A 21,271-nucleotide genomic window follows, 5' to 3' on the forward strand; every position below is an offset into this window, starting at 1 on the left:
AATTCGACAGATTTTCATGTCAGCTTTTCCGTCTGATGAGTTGGCTACACAAACAGTTTGGTTCCATCTATTTGAAAACTCCTTCAATCAAAATCATATGATTTCATTCCCCTAGAAGTCATACATTTATGGGAAATAATGATTGATTAATGATAATAAAAGTAAATATTTTAATCTTAATTTTAACATTGACCAAAGCACGCGATTAGATATTTTGTAGGATGAGTTTGATTTCATAACATTAAAAGCGTCGCAATTTTATAGATGAAACTTGAAGAAGCTATTAAAAGTAAAGAAAAGGTCAGGTATGAAATCGATATCATTAAAGAGATAATTTTTTTTTAGTTTTAAGATGATGCAAAAACCTTAGAGGGAAATGAATAGTTTGGAAATCCTCTATTTCCATTAGGTAAGTCATAGCGAGTATCTATAGAAATAATTAAGTCTATTTCCTCTCACGATTATGAAACCTTCCGATAAATGTTTATTTCTTAATCTACTTCTAAAGGTCTTCTTTTACATCCTCTGACGGAATGAAGTGTTGACATAGCAAGCAGCGTTTATGGTATAATAATTTTATTTCATTAGCGAAGTTTTGAATTAAGTGCACCTGTAAAATAAAGCAATCTACTGAAACTTTCGTACATCGGTATATTTTCATTTGATTGCAGCCATTTCATAAAAAGTAATAAAGAGCTTTTCTATGCCATATAAGTTATCATTTTATATATGATATTTTGTTGAAAAAATACATTTTATAATGCTGTTTTACTCGAATATAAACATACATTTTGGTGATGCAACGACAAAAAGGAAATTTCACATTTTCATCCATTTTGCCTTGTTTCAAAGTCCCCATAAAAATACTGTGCATTTTATTATGATCGACAGTACTTAAAGTAAAAGCAGAATTTTGATGAAAAATATAAAAACATATAAAAAATAAATACTTACAATTAATATTTTGAAATACTTCATAAAAACTGTAATAAAGAATGTTTCAAAGCCGTATGAAAAATCTCAAACACAATTTATATATTTTACATTACACAATTTATATTCAGAGGCAGCATCTCGTTTTTTATTTATTTCGAGCATCTTCTATGTTTTTAGTCATCTATTTTTACCAGAACTAATTTAATATTTTGTTAATGGCATCGGAAAAATCCATAAATCGATCCATTATATATTTGCCAACTTTACAAAGATAAACTGTCTTTTTCTTTTATATTTTAATGAAATTATTAAATTCTTTTCATCTGCCTTTTTATTACACGAGCTTTCTTATTTAGATGAGGTAAAAAAATTATTTTTAAATGAACTAAATTTAATTTATTGAAAATTGAATTTATTAAGAAATCTCCACCATCATTGAAAAACACTTATGGCAGAAAGATCTTATTTGTTCCAATCTCCGCGAAGACGGAAAAGTTAATTAAATGTTTATATAATTTTGTCAAACTTTTTGGTGAATTTTCATGGTTTGGAGTGAGTATATCAAAAATTCTTCAAATTAAACTCAAAATAACATTGAGTAATAAAATAGCAGCAAAAATAAATTACTATAAAATATTTAGATGCCAAATAATAAGATTTGGATAGTGGAATCAAATGCTACAATTTTACAACTTGCCCTGTCCTAGGGACAGCGCGTCTTCCCCGTGATATGGGGTTCCAGGTTAGAGTCCTGGTTCGGGAATAATTGTTCTTTCCCTTTTGTTCTATCTGTGAGGTGTGTCAAAGGGTCCCACGTAAAAAAGGGGTTGTGCAAGAGAGTGTTTGGGTGTCAACTTCATTTGAGCTAGAAGTCAGACTTCCGCCCTCGGGTGCTCAGGGGTCCTTTACCTTCAGAAGCTACTGCACTAACTCGGCTTTAATCGTTGACTTCGTCAGCGGGCTTGTCAAGTGTCGTAAGTAACAACAACAGCATCAGAGTTCTCAGTCGTAAAAACATGTCGTTTTGACACAAGTTTATTAGAAGCTTTGTAAAATATTTCTTTACAATCCGTTCTAATAAAAGTCCATATGTATTAAAAAAAGGTACATTCAAAAATCCGCTTAATGAATATAAATACTAAATTGGTAAGTAGGAATCTGAAACTTAAACTGTATCAGAATATGTAAACAAAAGAAGCAAAAATGTGTTCCAAGTAAAAAAAGGATGTTAGTTTATACAGAATTTTTGCATCAGTGATTTTTTTTTTGTTATTACGTTAGCAATACATTATAGAATTTGTTCTTGAATAAAAAATGTCAATAAGACGGTCAATAAATAAAAATATCAAATGGAACGTGAGAGTTGTATTTTGTCTCAAGTATTCGCTCAAGAAAAACAGCGCTTGAGGCAAATCATAAAAGTGAAATACAGTAAGTCAGTGCCCTTTAAAACTGCAGTAAAACAACATTTAAGAAAAAGATAATGCAGGAATGAATCCTTCATAACGAAATTATTTTTTAACTAATTAATGATTAAATAAAAGAGAAAAACTATAATGGCATTTCTATTTATCTTTTTTCCTTATTCATAATTTATTTAAGTTTTTCAAAATCATGGAAATATCTTAGCTTCTAGAATATGTACACCTTGTGTGAGTTTTATTGTCAAAGAGTCTGATGTATTATTTTCATTATTTACTTCAGAATAATGGTTAATAATTTCATATGAGTTTAGAAAAAGGACAATTTTCGGCTAAATACCAAACAACGTATATACTGAGAGCACTTAGCTGCTAAATGAGAGATTAAATTATATTCATTGATAACTTAAATTTAATTATTTTCTCTTTGGAATTCTAGATAACGAAGAATTTACTTTACAATTAAACCGAGTTATTAGATTCATACAATCATTAATTTTAACTGAAGTTGATAGGCCTTTCACGTCATAGCTCCTTCAGATTTTTTTTTTTTTTTTTTTTTTTTTTTTTTTTTTTTTTGAATCTGGATTGACAATTTTTTTTATCGGTTAGCAATTTTAGTAACTTCAATTTGGAGTATTTATTTTAAAACATTGAAATAAGTTTCAGAATTTTCATATTTCCATGAAAAGTGGACGCGTGCTCTTTTGCATAGTCGATTACAATACGAAGAAAACATGAATTGTAGTTAACAGTTCATGTTTCAATTGTAATTAACAATTGTAGTTAACAATTCATGTCAATAACAGTGTCATTCGAAATATTGCAAATATTTTACTTGTCGAAAATATATGTTGCAATAAAACCAATCTTTTGTTATTGTTGTTGTTGTTGTTGTTTCCTTTCTTATTAAGTTCATATATAATTCAATGTGTTAGCAGAAACAATTGTAAAGAATAACATTAGACAGGAACAATTCATGAGCGCGAGGATGAGCAAATTGTGCATGAGTTTGATTTAGAAATTTTCTACTGAATGAAGATGAGAACAACTATTCATTCCCGTTTTTCTTCTTAATTTCTACTAAATCTTCGACTTCATGCGGCAAAATTCCCCGTAAATTATCATTTTGTATATTATTATAACAATTTTACTTAAAACATTTGCCCTCTAATTAAAAATATTTATATACAACTTTTGAAGAGAAGCATAATAATTATACGATAATTTCATATATCATATTTCTTATAATTTTATCTGTAATATTTTCATTTTATGTTAAATTGCTATATTATAATATTTATTCCTTTATAGACGAAGCAATAAATACAAATTCTTTATAAAGATTATAATGAAATCATATCACGTGCGATTTTCACTGAAAGATATTAAAAATTAAAACAGATAGTTAACCAAGTTTTTCAAAAATGAAGTTTTAACTCTAAATAAACATTTTTAAAGCAAATTACAAATATTAAAAGTATCAGGAGTAAGTTATCAAAAAGTTTTCTTCATATTGGTAACGTATTTTTCTATATATAAACGCATAAAAATGTTTTTATATGAATGCCATTCCAATATTATTTCCATTTTACTTTAAATACTAATAAAAAAAGAAAAAGAAAACGTCTATTTATAAATAATTATCTTATTGAATGCTAATGCAAAGATAAGATATGATAAGATAAAAATTAAGATATTTGAAAATTTATGCATACGAAACATAATGTATATATCTGAATCAGTAATATTTAAATCAAAATCAACAATACGAAATTTTTTACTGGGTAATTAAATTAAATACCGACAGCATTATTTATCGATTTAAAGGAATAAAATTCTAATATTTCAGTTAGTCTGTTTAATTTCCTTCATTTTATTAAAATCATCGATCAAAATTTATAAGCTTTCAATTTTTCTTCTTATAAATTTACCTTGGTAACTGAGGAAACCAATCAAAACATTCACATAGTAGCATCTGTTAAGACACTTTTATTGAAATTTTAAAGAAACCTAAGTCTTGACAGTAATTAAAGAACGAATCGTTTATAGAAGAGGAATGTAAAAATTGATAGGTCAAATATAAAAGCCCTGGATGCCGAAGAATGTTTGGAAATACATATACGCATCACTGTCCTAAAAATAAAACATTCTTGATAACTATGGGATTTAAATATAGACCAAAGATGTGTAAATCAAGAGGTAAAATCGAATCAGTTGTAAAGAATTTTAATAAAAAATACGATGGGTTGAAGAAGCTTTGCTGTATGTTGTCCTTGATAAGTACGATCCGTATTGTTGCATCCTTTGATCCAGTGAAATGTGCACAAACTGGTGGAAAGATATATAATACTTGCATACGGATATTGAACATGATTTCCTTTATCATCAGTATATGTTCCGTATACAAATTAAGTCCTTCGGTACCTCTGACTTTGACAGCTTACTCGACAATTATTAGCGGATTTGTTCTCCAAATCATACTATATTTCAAGCAATATGATATAAATTGCGCACTCACACAGTTGTGCAATATATGCAGTGCTATGAATTCCCGTGTTTTCGTAGGGAAAAAAACATAGCACTGCAAATCATTGGTCGTTTCGGCTCAAGCGTTCCTCTGATATTTGCAATATGTTATTTTTTCTTTTATCAGGAATGGGAAAACTACGTAAACAATATTCAATTTAAATTTTATGTTCCCTTAGAGATGCGTGAGTTCTGTACAGCCATCGTTATAGTATCGTCGTCCATTTCTGGAATTTATGCAGGGATGATTTGTTCCTTAATTTCACTTTTATGTGAGTACGTCTATTTGATGACTGGAAACCTTATTAAAGCGTACCGTACCAATTTGAAAAACATTTTGAAACTCAAAACCTTTCATCATTCGTATTTAATGCAATCAAATCTCTAAATTCAATCGTTTCTGTTGTAGACACGATAGATAAGGCTTTCAGTTTATGTGTTCTACTGCAATATTGTTCGATGAGTTGCTATATTTTTATAAGTATATCTGTAGTCATATCCAAAGAAGAGATCCTTCACGAAAACTGGATAATTGTTGCTGTAATTAGTAATTTCATACTTGCATCGTATACGTTTTATAAAGTCACCATAAGAGGATCATTGGTCCTTGAAGAGGGTGAGCAGTTAAAAAAAACTTTATTAGAATGTTTCAGTGAAGAATCTCAGCGGTACGTCAGTAGATCAAATTACGCTAGTGAATCCTTTCAAACTCTTTCGCTGTTACAAAATTCCATACGAGATGTGTCCTTGAAGGTCACTGGAGGTGGCATGTTCGTAATAGGAAAACACATCCTCTTGTCTGTTACCAATGCGGCGATCACTTACACAGTCATTATGTATCAAATTAGTTACTCTTAACAAGCTGCAGAAGCTGAATTTCATGGAAACCACTCTCGAGCCACCTTAATGTCTTGCCAATGAAGCCTTTTTTGGCCTACCAATTACACGAGGTGAAAATTTTGCCTTTAAAGAATTGCAGAAAATAGGCTCAGAATGTTTTGGTGGAATATCCTATCAATTTTCAGTGGATAAAGTGGTGAAAATGAAAATTAATCAGTTAGAAATGTTTCATTTATTATAGATTTTCATATATGGTATATTCTTGAAAGCTACTTAATGTGATCTGTTTCTAATAGAAAAGGAGACTTGTGAACACAGAAATCACTTATAAAATTATTATTTAATTACACGAGGTGAAAATTTTGCCTTTAAAGAATTGCAGAAAATAGGCTCAGAATGTTTTGGTGGAATATCCTATCAATTTTCACTGGATAAAGTGGTGAAAATGAAAATTAATCAGTTAGAAATGTTTCATTTATTATAGATTTTCATATATGGTATATTCTTGAAAGCTACTTAATGTGATCTGTTTCTAATAGAAAAAGAGACTTGTGAACACAGAAATCACTTATGAAATTATTATTTAATTACACGAGGTGAAGATTTTGCCTTTAAAGAATTGCAGAAAATAGGCTCAGAATGTTTTGGTGGAATATCCTATCAATTTTCAGTGGATAAAGTGGTGAAAATGAAAATTAATCAGTTAGAAATGTTTCATTTATTATAGATTTTCATATATGGTATATTCTTGAAAGCTACTTAATGTGATCTGTTTCAAATAGAAAAGGACACTTGTGAACACAGAAATCACTTATGAAATTATTATTTAATTACACGAAGTGAAGATTTTGCCTTTAAAGAATTGCAGAAAATAGGCTCAGAATGTTTTGGTGGAATATCCTATCAATTTTCAGTGGATAAAGTGGTGAAAATGAAAATTAATCAGTTAGAAATGTTTCATTTATTATAGATTTTCATATATGGTATATTCTTGAAAGCTACTTAATGTGATCTGTTTCTAATAGAAAAGGAGACTTGTGAACACAGAAATCACTTATTAAATTATCATTTAACTACACGAGGTGAAAATTTTGCCTTTAAAGAATTGCAGAAAATAGGCTCAGAATGTTTTGGTGGAATATCCTATCAATTTTCACTGGATAAAGTGGTGAAAATGAAAATAATTCAGTTAGAAATGTTTCATTTATTATAGATTTTCATATATGGTATATTCTTGAAAGCTACTTAATGTGATCTGTTTCTAATAGAAAAAGAGACTTGTGAACACAGAAATCACTTATAAAATTATTATTTAATTACACGAGGTGAAAATTTTGCCTTTAAAGAATTGCAGAAAATAGGCTCAGAATGTTTTGGTGGAATATCCTATCAATTTTCAGTGGATAAAGTGGTGAAAATGAAAATTAATCAGTTAGAAATGTTTCATTTATTATAGATTTTCATATATGGTATATTCTTGAAAGCTACTTAATGTGATCTGTTTCTAATAGAAAAGGACACTTGTGAACACAGAATTCACTTATGAAATTATTATTTAATTACACGAGGTGAAGATTTTGCCTTTAAAGAATTGCAGAAAATAGGCTCAGAATGTTTTGGTGGAATATCCTATCAATTTTCAGTGGATAAAGTGGTGAAAATGAAAATTAATCAGTTAGAAATGTTTCATTTATTATAGATTTTCATATATGGTATATTCTTGAAAGCTACTTAATGTGATCTGTTTCTAATAGAAAAGGACACTTGTGAACACAGAAATCACTTATGAAATTATTATTTAATTACACGAAGTGAAGATTTTGCCTTTAAAGAATTGCAGAAAATAGGCTCAGAATGTTTTGGTGGAATATCCTATCAATTTTCAGTGGATAAAGTGGTGAAAATGAAAATTAATCAGTTAGAAATGTTTCATTTATTATAGATTTTCATATATGGTATATTCTTGAAAGCTACTTAATGTGATCTGTTTCTAATAGAAAAGGAGACTTGTGAACACAGAAATCACTTATAAAATTATTATTTAATTACACGAGGTGAAAATTTTGCCTTTAAAGAATTGCAGAAAATAGGCTCAGAATGTTTTGGTGGAATATCCTATCAATTTTCACTGGATAAAGTGGTGAAAATGAAAATTAATCAGTTAGAAATGTTTCATTTATTATAGATTTTCATATATGGTATATTCTTGAAAGCTACTTAATGTGATCTGTTTCTAATAGAAAAAGAGACTTGTGAACACAGAAATCACTTATGAAATTATTATTTAATTACACGAGGTGAAGATTTTGCCTTTAAAGAATTGCAGAAAATAGGCTCAGAATGTTTTGGTGGAATATCCTATCAATTTTCAGTGGATAAAGTGGTGAAAATGAAAATTAATCAGTTAGAAATGTTTCATTTATTATAGATTTTCATATATGGTATATTCTTGAAAGCTACTTAATGTGATCTGTTTCAAATAGAAAAGGACACTTGTGAACACAGAAATCACTTATGAAATTATTATTTAATTACACGAAGTGAAGATTTTGCCTTTAAAGAATTGCAGAAAATAGGCTCAGAATGTTTTGGTGGAATATCCTATCAATTTTCAGTGGATAAAGTGGTGAAAATGAAAATTAATCAGTTAGAAATGTTTCATTTATTATAGATTTTCATATATGGTATATTCTTGAAAGCTACTTAATGTGATCTGTTTCTAATAGAAAAGGAGACTTGTGAACACAGAAATCACTTATTAAATTATCATTTAACTACACGAGGTGAAAATTTTGCCTTTAAAGAATTGCAGAAAATAGGCTCAGAATGTTTTGGTGGAATATCCTATCAATTTTCACTGGATAAAGTGGTGAAAATGAAAATTAATCAGTTAGAAATGTTTCATTTATTATAGATTTTCATATATGGTATATTCTTGAAAGCTACTTAATGTGATCTGTTTCTAATAGAAAAGGACACTTGTGAACACAGAATTCACTTATGAAATTATTATTTAATTACACGAGGTGAAGATTTTGCCTTTAAAGAATTGCAGAAAATAGGCTCAGAATGTTTTGGTGGAATATCCTATCAATTTTCACTGGATAAAGTGGTGAAAATGAAAATTAATCAGTTAGAAATGTTTCATTTATTATAGATTTTCATATATGGTATATTCTTGAAAGCTACTTAATGTGATCTGCTTCTAATAGAAAAAGAGACTTGTGAACACAGAAATCACTTATGAAATTATTATTTAATTACACGAGGTGAAAATTTTGCCTTTAAAGAATTGCAGAAAATAGGCTCAGAATGTTTTGGTGGAATATCCTATCAATTTTCAGTGGATAAAGTGGTGAAAATGAAAATTAATCAGTTAGAAATGTTTCATTTATTATAGATTTTCATATATGGTATATTCTTGAAAGCTACTTAATGTGATCTGTTTCTAATAGAAAAAGAGACTTGTGAACACAGAAATCACTTATGAAATTATTATTTAATTACACGAGGTGAAAATTTTGCCTTTAAAGAATTGCAGAAAATAGGCTCAGAATGTTTTGGTGGAATATCCTATCAATTTTCACTGGATAAAGTGGTGAAAATGAAAATTAATCAGTTAGAAATGTTTCATTTATTATAGATTTTCATATATGGTATATTCTTGAAAGCTACTTAATGTGATCTGTTTCTAATAGAAAAAGAGACTTGTGAACACAGAAATCACTTATGAAATTATTATTTAATTACACGAGGTGAAAATTTTGCCTTTAAAGAATTGCAGAAAATAGGCTCAGAATGTTTTGGTGGAATATCCTATCAATTTTCAGTGGATAAAGTGGTGAAAATGAAAATTAATCAGTTAGAAATGTTTCATTTATTATAGATTTTCATATATGGTATATTCTTGAAAGCTACTTAATGTGATCTGTTTCTAATAGAAAAGGAGACTTGTGAACACAGAAATCACTTATAAAATTATTATTTAATTACACGAGGTGAAAATTTTGCCTTTAAAGAATTGCAGAAAATAGGCTCAGAATGTTTTGGTGGAATATCCTATCAATTTTCAGTGGATAAAGTGGTGAAAATGAAAATTAATCAGTTAGAAATGTTTCATTTATTATAGATTTTCATATATGGTATATTCTTGAAAGCTACTTAATGTGATCTGTTTCTAATAGAAAAAGAGACTTGTGAACACAGAAATCACTTATGAAATTATTATTTAATTACACGAGGTGAAAATTTTGCCTTTAAAGAATTGCAGAAAATAGGCTCAGAATGTTTTGGTGGAATATCCTATCAATTTTCAGTGGATAAAGTGGTGAAAATGAAAATTAATCAGTTAGAAATGTTTCATTTATTATAGATTTTCATATATGGTATATTCTTGAAAGCTACTTAATGTGATCTGTTTCTAATAGAAAAGGAGACTTGTGAACACAGAAATCACTTATAAAATTATTATTTAATTACACGAGGTGAAAATTTTGCCTTTAAAGAATTGCAGAAAATAGGCTCAGAATGTTTTGGTGGAATATCCTATCAATTTTCAGTGGATAAAGTGGTGAAAATGAAAATTAATCAGTTAGAAATGTTTCATTTATTATAGATTTTCATATATGGTATATTTTTGAAAGCTACTTAATGTGATCTGTTTCTAATAGAAAAGGACACTTGTGAACACAGAAATCACTTATGAAATTATTATTTAAAAATTAAATACGGTTTGATGATAGTGAGGAAACCATTTGTAAGTAATTATTTTATCAATCAATAAATGAATTTTTTTTTCTCTGTCAAGAATATTTTTTTATCTATTTCAGTATCTATTTTAAAAATTGCCTTCATTTGTTCTAAATATAAAGAAAATTAAGGTTGTTATGTATTCAAGATGTGAGTAAATTTCAAAATAGTTTAGAAGAATTTAATTCATTCATTAAATAAACTTCTAAATGACAAGATCAATGGGAAATAAAAGCATGATCTTAATAGCTTAAATTTTTGTCTCGTGAATTTCAAATTTTTTCAGCAGAAATTTCAAACCTAGATTATAATTAGATGTAGAAAGATAAATTAAGTAATTTCATTAACTTATGAGTTTTGAAAATAAGTTTCATTCCAGTTGCCTTAAATTGCTTGGCAGCGAATATATACTCTTAGCAATAATAAAATTGGGATACATTTAACAACTTATAAAGGTTACTGTTTTTACTCTGCATATCATTAACTAATTAACATTAAGTTCAATTCACTTAATAGGATTCAGTTAATTAACATCACTTTCAGTTCCCTTAAATAATTTAGTTAATTAACATTATTTTCATTTCATATTAATTAGTTAAAGAATATTATTTTCAATTTACTTAATTCTTCATTTAAAATTTTTTACACTCTATTTAAAAAGCTTTCATCACTAGAATTCCTAACTAAATGGCTCTTTAATTGTGCTATATCAGTTTTATTCTGTACCACCGACACTAAAAAAAATTCTTTGATAGGTTCTTTTCCTTCTAACCAAAGAAAAAAAAAGATTACATTTCATTTCAAAATTTTTAATTTTTAACGATGTCTCTTGCGTTCGTTTTACTTGCATTATTATTATTTTGCTTCCATATCCATTATACTCTTCATAAGAGCTATGCTTATTATATTCTGGATAAATAAAAGAATCGTAAGTTCCACAATCTCAAAAATTAATTTTAGGAAGAAGTAGATAAAATTAGACATTTTTACTCTGTCTAATCGAAACGAATTTAATGAAAAGTATACCTTCCTTGCTACAAGAAAAAATGTGGCACACCAACGGGAGAGGTCTCTTTAAAATTTCCTCGCGTATTTCTCTAATAAAGATGTTATACACCCACCCCCAACATCCCGATAAAGACCTTGGGTAATGCTTAAAATACATTGGCATACAACAGTTACAAAATTTTAATCTTTAGAATGATTTTAGCATTTTTGCTGAATCTATCGTATGATCCTTGGCGAGTTTTTTTTGGCTATTAGTCATTGGCATGCAGTTAATAGTATCCGAAAATCGAGCTTGTATTTGAGATGCGATTTTTTCCAACTGACTGCAACTAAAATTTGATTCACAACTGCACTTGTGGTCACGAATCACATTCCAAACTTGATGCGCTTTAGAGTTACCGCCTTTACAAACTTCTGAAAGTACAGACCGACAGACGTTCAACCCCTCTTTGGATTTGGATCAAAATTTCACTGGTGTCTACAATATGGAAGTTAAATCTGTGTATCAGTCCAGCTCTCTTCATTTTGTAGATATGGTTTAACTTGTATTGGAACAGCCAGACAGACATATTACTTCAGAATAGAATTTGCTCGAAAATTGATAAAAAATCTACAAGTTTATTTTAAAGACCATATATCAAATTCCATTCGTCTAACTCAAGGCGTTTTTGAGTCATCTTTGACAAAGATAGAAAGTTTCCAAAAATGGAATGCGGAGATTCATCAAAACCTCCCGATGTTCGACGATTGCAATGCTTTCTCTCTGCTTCAGATACGAGAATGTAAAAAGTATCTCGAGGCTTGAATCGGAATTTTATTATTGGCCATTCGCTGTTTGGAATAAGACGATGAAAAATTTATAGATCCATCTTAAAAGCTCACCGAATTTGAGAAATCTATCTAGAAAATCTGCAATTTAAAATGAACGAAAGTTTGTGAAAATGAACTTATTGCTTTATTTATTTATTTTACACTCATATTTTAATGATCATATTTATATTTAATAAAATTGCACTTTTCTTAAAAATTTTATTCATTTCAGAAATGAAACGATTTTTTAAAAGTTATGTAGTATAACATTGAATAAAGTTTCATGCTATAAGAGTCACAAAAATAAAAGTTTTGAAAATCACGGTTCAACCGAATTCCATCCTTAAAATACAATAAATAATCTTAATAAATATTTTCGTATAAAGATAAAATTTCAAAATTCACAGAGTTTTACATTTTAATTTTTACTAACATGAATATGAAATTTTAATTCCTATTATTTTTTACTTCAAATTCTTTTCAATTTCATCGCAACTTTCAAAATATCCGAAGTCAAATATTATATTTTTTAACAAAATTTCAGTAATTCTAATTACTTATAAATTATTTCAAAAATAATACCTTCGCTGTGGCTTCTTCTTTCAACTATTCTTATAAATGCGTCATCTTTGCACTCAAATGAGCTTGACTCTTACTTAATGTTCTCCCAACAGTCTTTAAATAGGAACAGAAGATTGCATTAATTTATTTCATTTTAAGCACACTTATTAAGAGAACTTCCAAATACTCGAAATTAGAAATAGCAATTTTTTCTGACTAATAGAGCAGATTGCAATCATTCGATTGATACTTCTCCGAAATTTTGCTTTAATTAAAGTACATCTTCCAATATATGCAGATGACATCAGTTCAGTTAGATGTTTAGACAAATTTATATTACAGATTTAAAAAGAAAAGAATTCGAAGAATAATGGAAGTGTAAATTTCTCTTCCTGATTAATTTCATTCCTTTTACATGAGGCATCTGATGAGAATTAATTAAAAGGCAAAATTTTCGGAGAGAGAGTACATAAAATGAAAGGAGGGTAAAAAATAGAGAATATTTTTTGTCACAGTTTTTGCAGCAAAGACAAAAAACTAAAAACCTAATTTATTTTCTAATTTTGAAAGGAAAGGCTCCTAATAATAAATTTTACAGCATGTCCTCGGTAGGCCTTAATCTATGAGAAAACACAGAATTTCTTTTTTTATTTTTCTTTATTTCTGCAAATGAGCTTGATTGATCGACTATTGCCATATGGAAAAAATCCATTTCTAACATGTAACTTAATATTTTTTCAGCGGATTGTCTTTGAATCTAAGTCATTCAATTTCAATAAAAATGAGTAATGATAAAGATGTCTTGATAGTGCATTAATATAAATGACTTAATATAAATAAAAGTCATTGTGATCCTTGAATTATGTTGGTATATTGTTCTGCAATCTCAAATTTCAAATTCGATTTCAAAAAAACTTTGAACAATTTTTACGATAAGAGAAAGAGTACTCCCAGCTTCCCAAAGTTAATTAAAAGTCATTCGGTTACAAATTAGCCGAGATTTAAATGTTCTCTTGCATTAACAGAGGTGAAAATTATCGAAAAGAAAGATTTTTATACCCTCTTAAAATTCAAAAAATTACCTTTTCAATTATATTCATTTTATTTCATGCAAATTTCCCTCCATCTTTATTAATTTTTTAACTCAATTTGTAAAAATGGCAATCGTTGCAAAAATTAAAATCGGTTTTATCGCTTTCATTTTTCAATGTAAATCTCAAACATCTGTCTTTTATCTCAATTGTAAGATATTTATTTCACTTCATACTTTTTGTTCATGTTCACAGCAATTGAAATAATAGAAATATAATAATAGCTAAAATAATAGAAACAGCGCATGTCCTTGACCTTGGGGTAGCGCGTCTTCTCCGTATTCTGGGTGTCTCAGGTTCGAGTCCTGGTTGCTCTTCCCCCTGTGTTCTTTCTGTAAGAAGTGTGAAAGAACCCCTTTGCAAAAAGGGGTTGTGCAAGCGAGTGTGTGAATGACATCTTTACATGAGCTAGAAGTCAGACTTCTGCGTTGAGGTGCTCAGGGGTCTCTACCCTCAGGAGCCACTGCACAACCTTTCCGTGGCAAAGCACACACGACATCATCAGCAGCCGCATCTGTCCTCATGTAAAAATATGTGCATTTGACTCACGTAGTTATTTATAAAGCATAATTAATAAATGAGTGAGAGAAAAGATGGAACGGCAGATAAGCTTTCTACCACTGAACCGTTGATGCTCCGGGAAGGCTTACTGAAAAAATCAGTGTAAAGAATTTAACATCAAAATTTAATGCTTTAATGCAAAATTAAATGCTTTCACTTCACTTACATTTAACTGAATTACAGAAATTCTGGAATAAATTTTCTTTGTATGTTTAGAGATAAAAAAAATCATCTGAAAGGAAATATTGTATTGTGAATGTAGATACGAAATTCTTAATTTGATTTCTATTTTTCTATGCCTTTATTTTTAATTACTTATCTTGGAATTACTTATCTTAGTTATAATCGGCAATTTATCATAATTTTTATTTTTATATAGCCTAAAAGAAATAAAGCCTGACTGATAAGAGGTGAAACTGATTTGAGATTTCCATGTAGAATCCAATATTCGTTTGAAATACAAAAAAGGGGGTTAAATTAGGAAACGTGTTGTCAGATTATTTATTTCACATTTTTTTTTCCTGTTTTCTCCGCATACGAAAGAGCTGTTATAAGGAAATTACTCAAATTTTAATCAAATGCGTCTACTTTTAACTTCTCTCTTTCTCTCTCTCTCTGTATGTATGTATGTATATATATATATATATATATATATATATATATATATATATATATATATATATATATATATATATATATATATATATATATATATATATATATATATATATATATTAACTATTTAACTATATATATATATGGTTTTTTTGGATGATGGACAGTGGTATTTTCTTCCACTCGGCATGGAGGAGATATGAAAGTTCTTTCACCGATTTTAAACGCTTGTTGCACTTCTTAATTAGGTGATAAGAGGATTTCTATAGGATGCAAGTCTAGACTCTGGGAGGCCAATCCAGTCGTTTCACCCCATTCTCATCATATCAATGTGTGGTGGACCTCGCAACATGACAAGTTGCGTTGTCATCCTGGAAATAACAATGATCCAACCCATAAAATTACCACATCATAGGAAGCCTATTGTTGTCTAGAATAGTGGAGTAGGAGTCGGCGTTAAGTTTACCATGAATTGGGATGAAGGGTCCCAGTCCATACCACGAGAAACATCCCCAGACCATTATTCCACCTCCGCCAAACTTTACTGTAGGCACAATGCATTCTGGCAAAAAGGAGTTTTCCGTGCATACGCCGAACTCAAACTCTTCCTCAGATTGGTAGAGATTGAATCTTGATTCATTACTCCAGAGAACCTGTTTTCACTCATCTATAGTCCAGCTTCGATGTGCCTTGCACCACTTCAGCCGAGCAGCGCGATTGGATTTTGTAATCAAAGATGTTAGATAAATGCCATCCATAAGAAAGCACATTTGATTGTTTTCCATGGGTGGAAGCATGACCATGAAAACCAAGCAAATTTGCTTTCTTGTGGATGGAATTTATCTAAATAACAGTTCTGGATACTTGTTGGAACTCTTGGAATATGTGAGCCATTGGTTTGGTGCGGTTTTTCTGAATTTCTTTGGATAGCACTCTTCTATCTCTATCTCTTAGTTTTCTGGGTCTGCCAGATCGAAGGATATTCTAACAATCACCCCTCACCTTCCTCTTCTTAATCACAAACGCCACTTTTGATTTTGAAATGCTTAACTCACTAGTTGCAATACAGGCTTCACATCGGCGATGCATTAAATCCTGCACACGTTGGGATATTTCTGGAATATTAAATACGTCATCACACTTGAATGTAGCTTCATCCGTGAACAGGACAGATGCTGCAAACTGGGGCTGCAGTATGCTCCGTTGCAAGAACCAACGTGCAAATGTAGCACGTTGTGGAAAATCAGTTGTCTGTGGGATGATAAGGGTGTACCCATTTCCAATTCAGCACAACATACCATACAGTCGTATGGTGGACCCCTTGCTCCCGAGCTATTGATCGCGTGCTTCGTTCAGTCTGGCTGTTCACTGCCTCTAGGATTGCCTCTACTCCATTTGTCATTCTCGTGGTCTATAGTCGACCTTTATTTTGTCTTTCGCCGCGAATGGAAAAAAAAATATCTTCTAAAAAATCAGTTTTAACATGATACTTTTTATTATTCACAATTTTTTTCTTTGTCGTACTGGAAATTACTGTAACTTAAAATATACTACAAACTAAAAACGATGTACTAAACATAGGAAAAGCTCGGAACTATCCAACGCTAAATATATAACTATTACTCAATCAAAATGTGCGTGATTAGAATTCGTCCTTTCAGAAGGGCTGGAGCTTTTAGAATTCACATTCCATTTAAAATTTATTTGGTCTGAAGCTTTTTTGACTAAGAAATAAAATAGTACAGGAAATAATTTCGCTCTAAAATGTTTAATTATGTAACTTTTTATCTCTAAATCTATAGTATCTGAAACCTATATTTAACTTATGTTTTTCTTATAGCAAAATCATGACTGCGTGATTCAACTTGTTAAATCCGTTAAAAATAATATATATTTTCAATTTACGTTCATACAACGTTTGTTTTTTTTTACACTGTTGCATATATATATATATATATATACATATATATGGAGTGGATGGATATTTATTTCTCATGTAATTTAATTCCGTAATGGTACAATACTTATTTTATTTTCTCAGCTGCATAATCAAATGATATGATACAAATATGTGTTTATGGAAATCTTTTCTTCCGTTAGTGTGATGTGTATATGTGGAGAAAATATATAGATTCCAGTATCTTCCTCGTCCTTTGACGACGATTCAAAATTAAATGTACCATCCCTCTTGCGGCCTTAAAGCAGATTAAATCCGTTGATCCGTTCGGTAAGAACTAAGTTTATCGAATCTTTCATAAATAAATTAATATTATTAAAAATATTCATATTGTTATTTAAAAATTTAATAAAAATCAGTTTAAAGCGAGTTTATAGAAATGTTGTGCATTTTCGCTTGATTGAAAAATGGCTGAAATCATTTATCAAATACCGCATCAAGCATATAGAAATTAATTTCATGTTCCATCTTCATATCGAAAACAATATTATGTAAATTGTTATATTTTAGACTTCAGCTATAACTGATGAGTAGAAATTCTTACGAAATAAATAATTTACAAATGACTAGAAAGCTCTTGTTTTCTAAGAAATGCGGAATATTTGCGCAGGCTGGATTAAAAGCAAAAGACTAATCTTATAGTAGTACCTATGTCAAAATTGATTCAATTTCTGTGAAACATCCTTTTTGTATTGCATTCGTGTTCAGTTCTTCGGAGTGGAAGAAACAAGTCACGCTAAGTAAATAGGATCACGGAACAAAGCTCTCTTACTTGTTTTTCGCTGGACACGGCAATTAATGGCACTAGAAATAAGAGAATCTGTTCTCATTTCCTCTTAAAATTGCGTGACAGAGTGAGAAAGAAAACACGTCTTAAAAAATTTTATGCCCCTCTAACCATGTAATACGTGCGAAGAATAAAACTGCTTTTTTTAACACCAGATGTTTCTTTAGAAATACAATTATAGGAATTTAAACTGTTCCTGCGTCTTTTGAGTATTAAAAACCCAGTGTATTGGCAAGGGAATAAAAAGTTATTCTTTTTTTATAGGAAAAGGAATCTGAAAAGCTACTGCATTGTTAAGGTTTTTGTTCTCTCTCTCTCTTTCCTTCATCTTTTCTTAGCGGCATAAATACATTTTTTTTTGTCCTGTTTGCCTTCAATTTGAAAACATCTGGAAAGAAAAAAAGCCCTAACAGAAGTTTTTTTTCTTAAAGATATAATAAAAAACACTCGAATTTTCAAACAATTTTTATATTAATACTACATTTTCTGCATAAAAAATATTCTAAAGTTTAATTAATACATAAGGAAAACAATTTTAAAAATTGTAATTTTTATTAATTTTCTAGAAAGAATTAGATTTTTATTTTTAATCATTTTTCTGCCTTTTAATCCATTTTTTTAATAAAAATTAGAGAATTATAGAATGGTTTTAAATTTCCTATCCTGTGGAGCTAATAGAATGGCATCAAAATACAGTTCAGTTAATTGATTAATTGTCACTTAATTTTTGAAATTCGGGTGTGTGTTTTTTTTATTGAGGTTGCATAAACGTTCAGAATTTTAGCATATGAGAAAGCGACGAAACGTCATGTTACAAATTTGATTCTTTACAGTCATGAAACAAGTCAATTTAAATATAAGTGCACGAAAAAAAAAAGAATATTTCGCTTCCTATAAAATGGTGTAACTTTAAATGACGTGACCGAGTTTCTAAGATTCCCTTCGTATCATTTAACATATAATATAACATCTGCTTGATATTCACTCACACTTTAGATATGGATAGATAATAGAGCAATGTTTGGATAACTCAGTTTTTTATGAGAACTTTCAAAATGATAAGTAATGAAACAGAAAATATAGGTTTCCTCAAAAATATTTTTTGAAAATTTAATCTATTAGTGAGAGAGAAATATATCAATTAGTGAGAAATATAATCAGTTAGTGAGAGAGAGAAGATTTAAGTAAAAAAAAATTATTAATCTAACATTCTCCAAGACTCCAATAATTCCAGTAGACTCCAATAATTATTCATAATTATCGGTAGTGACGCATATTTTGGTGGGCCTTAATAAAAATGTCAATCAAATCACGTACATCTCCAGTTATAGCTGACAATCATCATTTCATCAAATTCGTCTAGATTTTCTTCGGGACCAATAGGTACTTTCCGAGATCGCACTCTATTTGCTCTCCCAGGTTAAGAAATCCATGCTTGTCAAATTTTGAGATTTGGTGGTCAAAGAATGGATCCCCCAGGTACCATTTTGTGCGTAAGTAGCTTAAACCATTCGCTGTTTTTCCTTTGAGCAGCTATTTCTTTTCTATTCTCAACCTTATACATAAATGCACGTTGGCGAGCTTCGAATGTGTGAAGAGATTTATGTTTCTTAAAATCTGAGCAACGATCGCTTTAAATACTTCTGCTACCAAAATGCTCGAATTCCCTTACATTGAAGGGTTGAGAGCGAGTTTCAATTTCTCTCCAGTTGAAGAACCGTGGAGAATCAGTTTGTGCTGAACTTAGACCCAATAGTGAAAAACAAATGTCATATTCTTGGTGTATCCAAGAATGGTGTGTCGGTTTCAATGCAAAACGTGTTCTTCTTTGTAATACGCTTAAAGGGGAACACTGAATTGGACATCGGCCATTGAATCTCCCCATCTTTCTGATCCTTTCGCTTGCCAATTAGATCAGAAAAACTCACGTTGAATCAAAATAATCTTGAGAAATTATTTAATTAACACAACTCCTGAGAATGAAAAAATATTTTTTTTTTCTCTTAAAATGGATAAAGGCTATATGCGCCGTACTTTTATGAGGAGTGGATTGCTTGTGTTTCAAGAAAATTTTAGGAATTTTTTTTTTGTTTAACTTTGAAGCAATAGTAAGTAAACTCTTTCATCTTATTGTAAATCGAATCTACAACATCAGCGGGCAATCCCTCTCCAAAATAAAATCTGGTTTCCCTTTAACTATCTTTACATGGTTGCTAGATAGAGACGTATTGCTAATAATACCATTTTATTACAGAATATTCACTTTGTAAATTCTGTAACAGTATATTTGAATATTTAAAAAATATTTAAAGCTAGAAACCTCAATTTTAAATAAAATTCATGACTGAAATTTGAAATTCGTCCGTAATCAAAATTTTATCTATAAAAATGAAAGCTAATTAATATTTTTTCATCTATTACACTAAATGAAATTCCGCCGCAATTATTTAATTTATAGTTTGTACGAAGAGAAATTCTAATTAAAATTTCTCATTTTATTGTAATACGCATACACCAAGGTTACTTGATGTTTGAAGTACAGGGTTTCATTTCAAAAGAGTTTCAATTCTATGTTTACCTGCCTTATTTTATATATAAAATAAATATCTTTCATTTTTTTTTCAAATGCTATAGTCCTTATTTCGAAACTTATGATGCAAGATTTTAAAAACAAATTTTGTATACAAAATTATTCTTCTTGTACAGTTCTGTATTACATGCGAAATACAAAAAAAAATGTAGGTGATTACCGTGAGTAATAGTATTTAGATTCGTCCACAAACTTAATAATCTTTCATTGAATAAGTTACTTATTATAGTATACTCATTTAAAAACAGTCATTAGCCACTTTTTATACTCTGAACGTACATGTACATATAATTCATAATTATACGGCTTTTCCTTTCAAAGAAAGTATCGTTCCAAAATTTATGACTTGTGATAAGATGACTACCTTGTTTTTTTTTTTTTTTTTTTTTAATTTACACTTAGGGCTATCTGTATGAAAATCGTTTCAGATTTATTTTTTTTTATTTCTTAAGGCAGTTTATACACAGCATAACAGTCATAAGACAATTTTCATATACTTCATACAATGAAATAAAATAACTTTAATTCATAATCATACAGTGTTTAACAATCAAAGGAAGTATCTCTCCAAATTTATGGAGTTTGTGACTAGATAGTTATCTTGTTTCTTGATTTACACTCATTGTCATTTGTATGGAAATCGTCTTGAATATTTATTTATTTGCATAATAATTTTACTTGTAAAAATAATTTTGCATATTTATCAAAGAATGAAGAATCGATCGTAATAAACTGTTATAAACAGATTGTTATCATTGTTTACAATTGGTGCTTAGAAACATTTTTATCAAAACTTGCGACGAAACTTAAAATGCA

At 29.3% G+C, this 21,271-nt stretch overlaps 1 protein-coding gene across 1 annotated transcript in view; it reads right to left on the bottom strand.

Moving 5' to 3' along the window:
- LOC129963007 (uncharacterized) overlaps positions 1-21,271 on the bottom strand; it is a 125,554-nt gene that overhangs the window by 97,928 nt on the left and 6,355 nt on the right. Inside the window, exons 2-3 of the mRNA XM_056077011.1 lie at positions 16,177-16,372; positions 15,527-15,683 (exon numbers count right to left, since the gene is read on the bottom strand). Coding sequence (XP_055932986.1) covers positions 15,527-15,683; positions 16,177-16,372 — 353 coding nt within the window. The remainder of the gene's footprint in view (positions 1-15,526; positions 15,684-16,176; positions 16,373-21,271) is intronic.

Source organism: Argiope bruennichi, chromosome 3 (genome assembly GCF_947563725.1).
Source record: "Argiope bruennichi chromosome 3, qqArgBrue1.1, whole genome shotgun sequence".
Taxonomy (NCBI): Eukaryota; Metazoa; Arthropoda; class Arachnida; order Araneae; family Araneidae; genus Argiope; species Argiope bruennichi.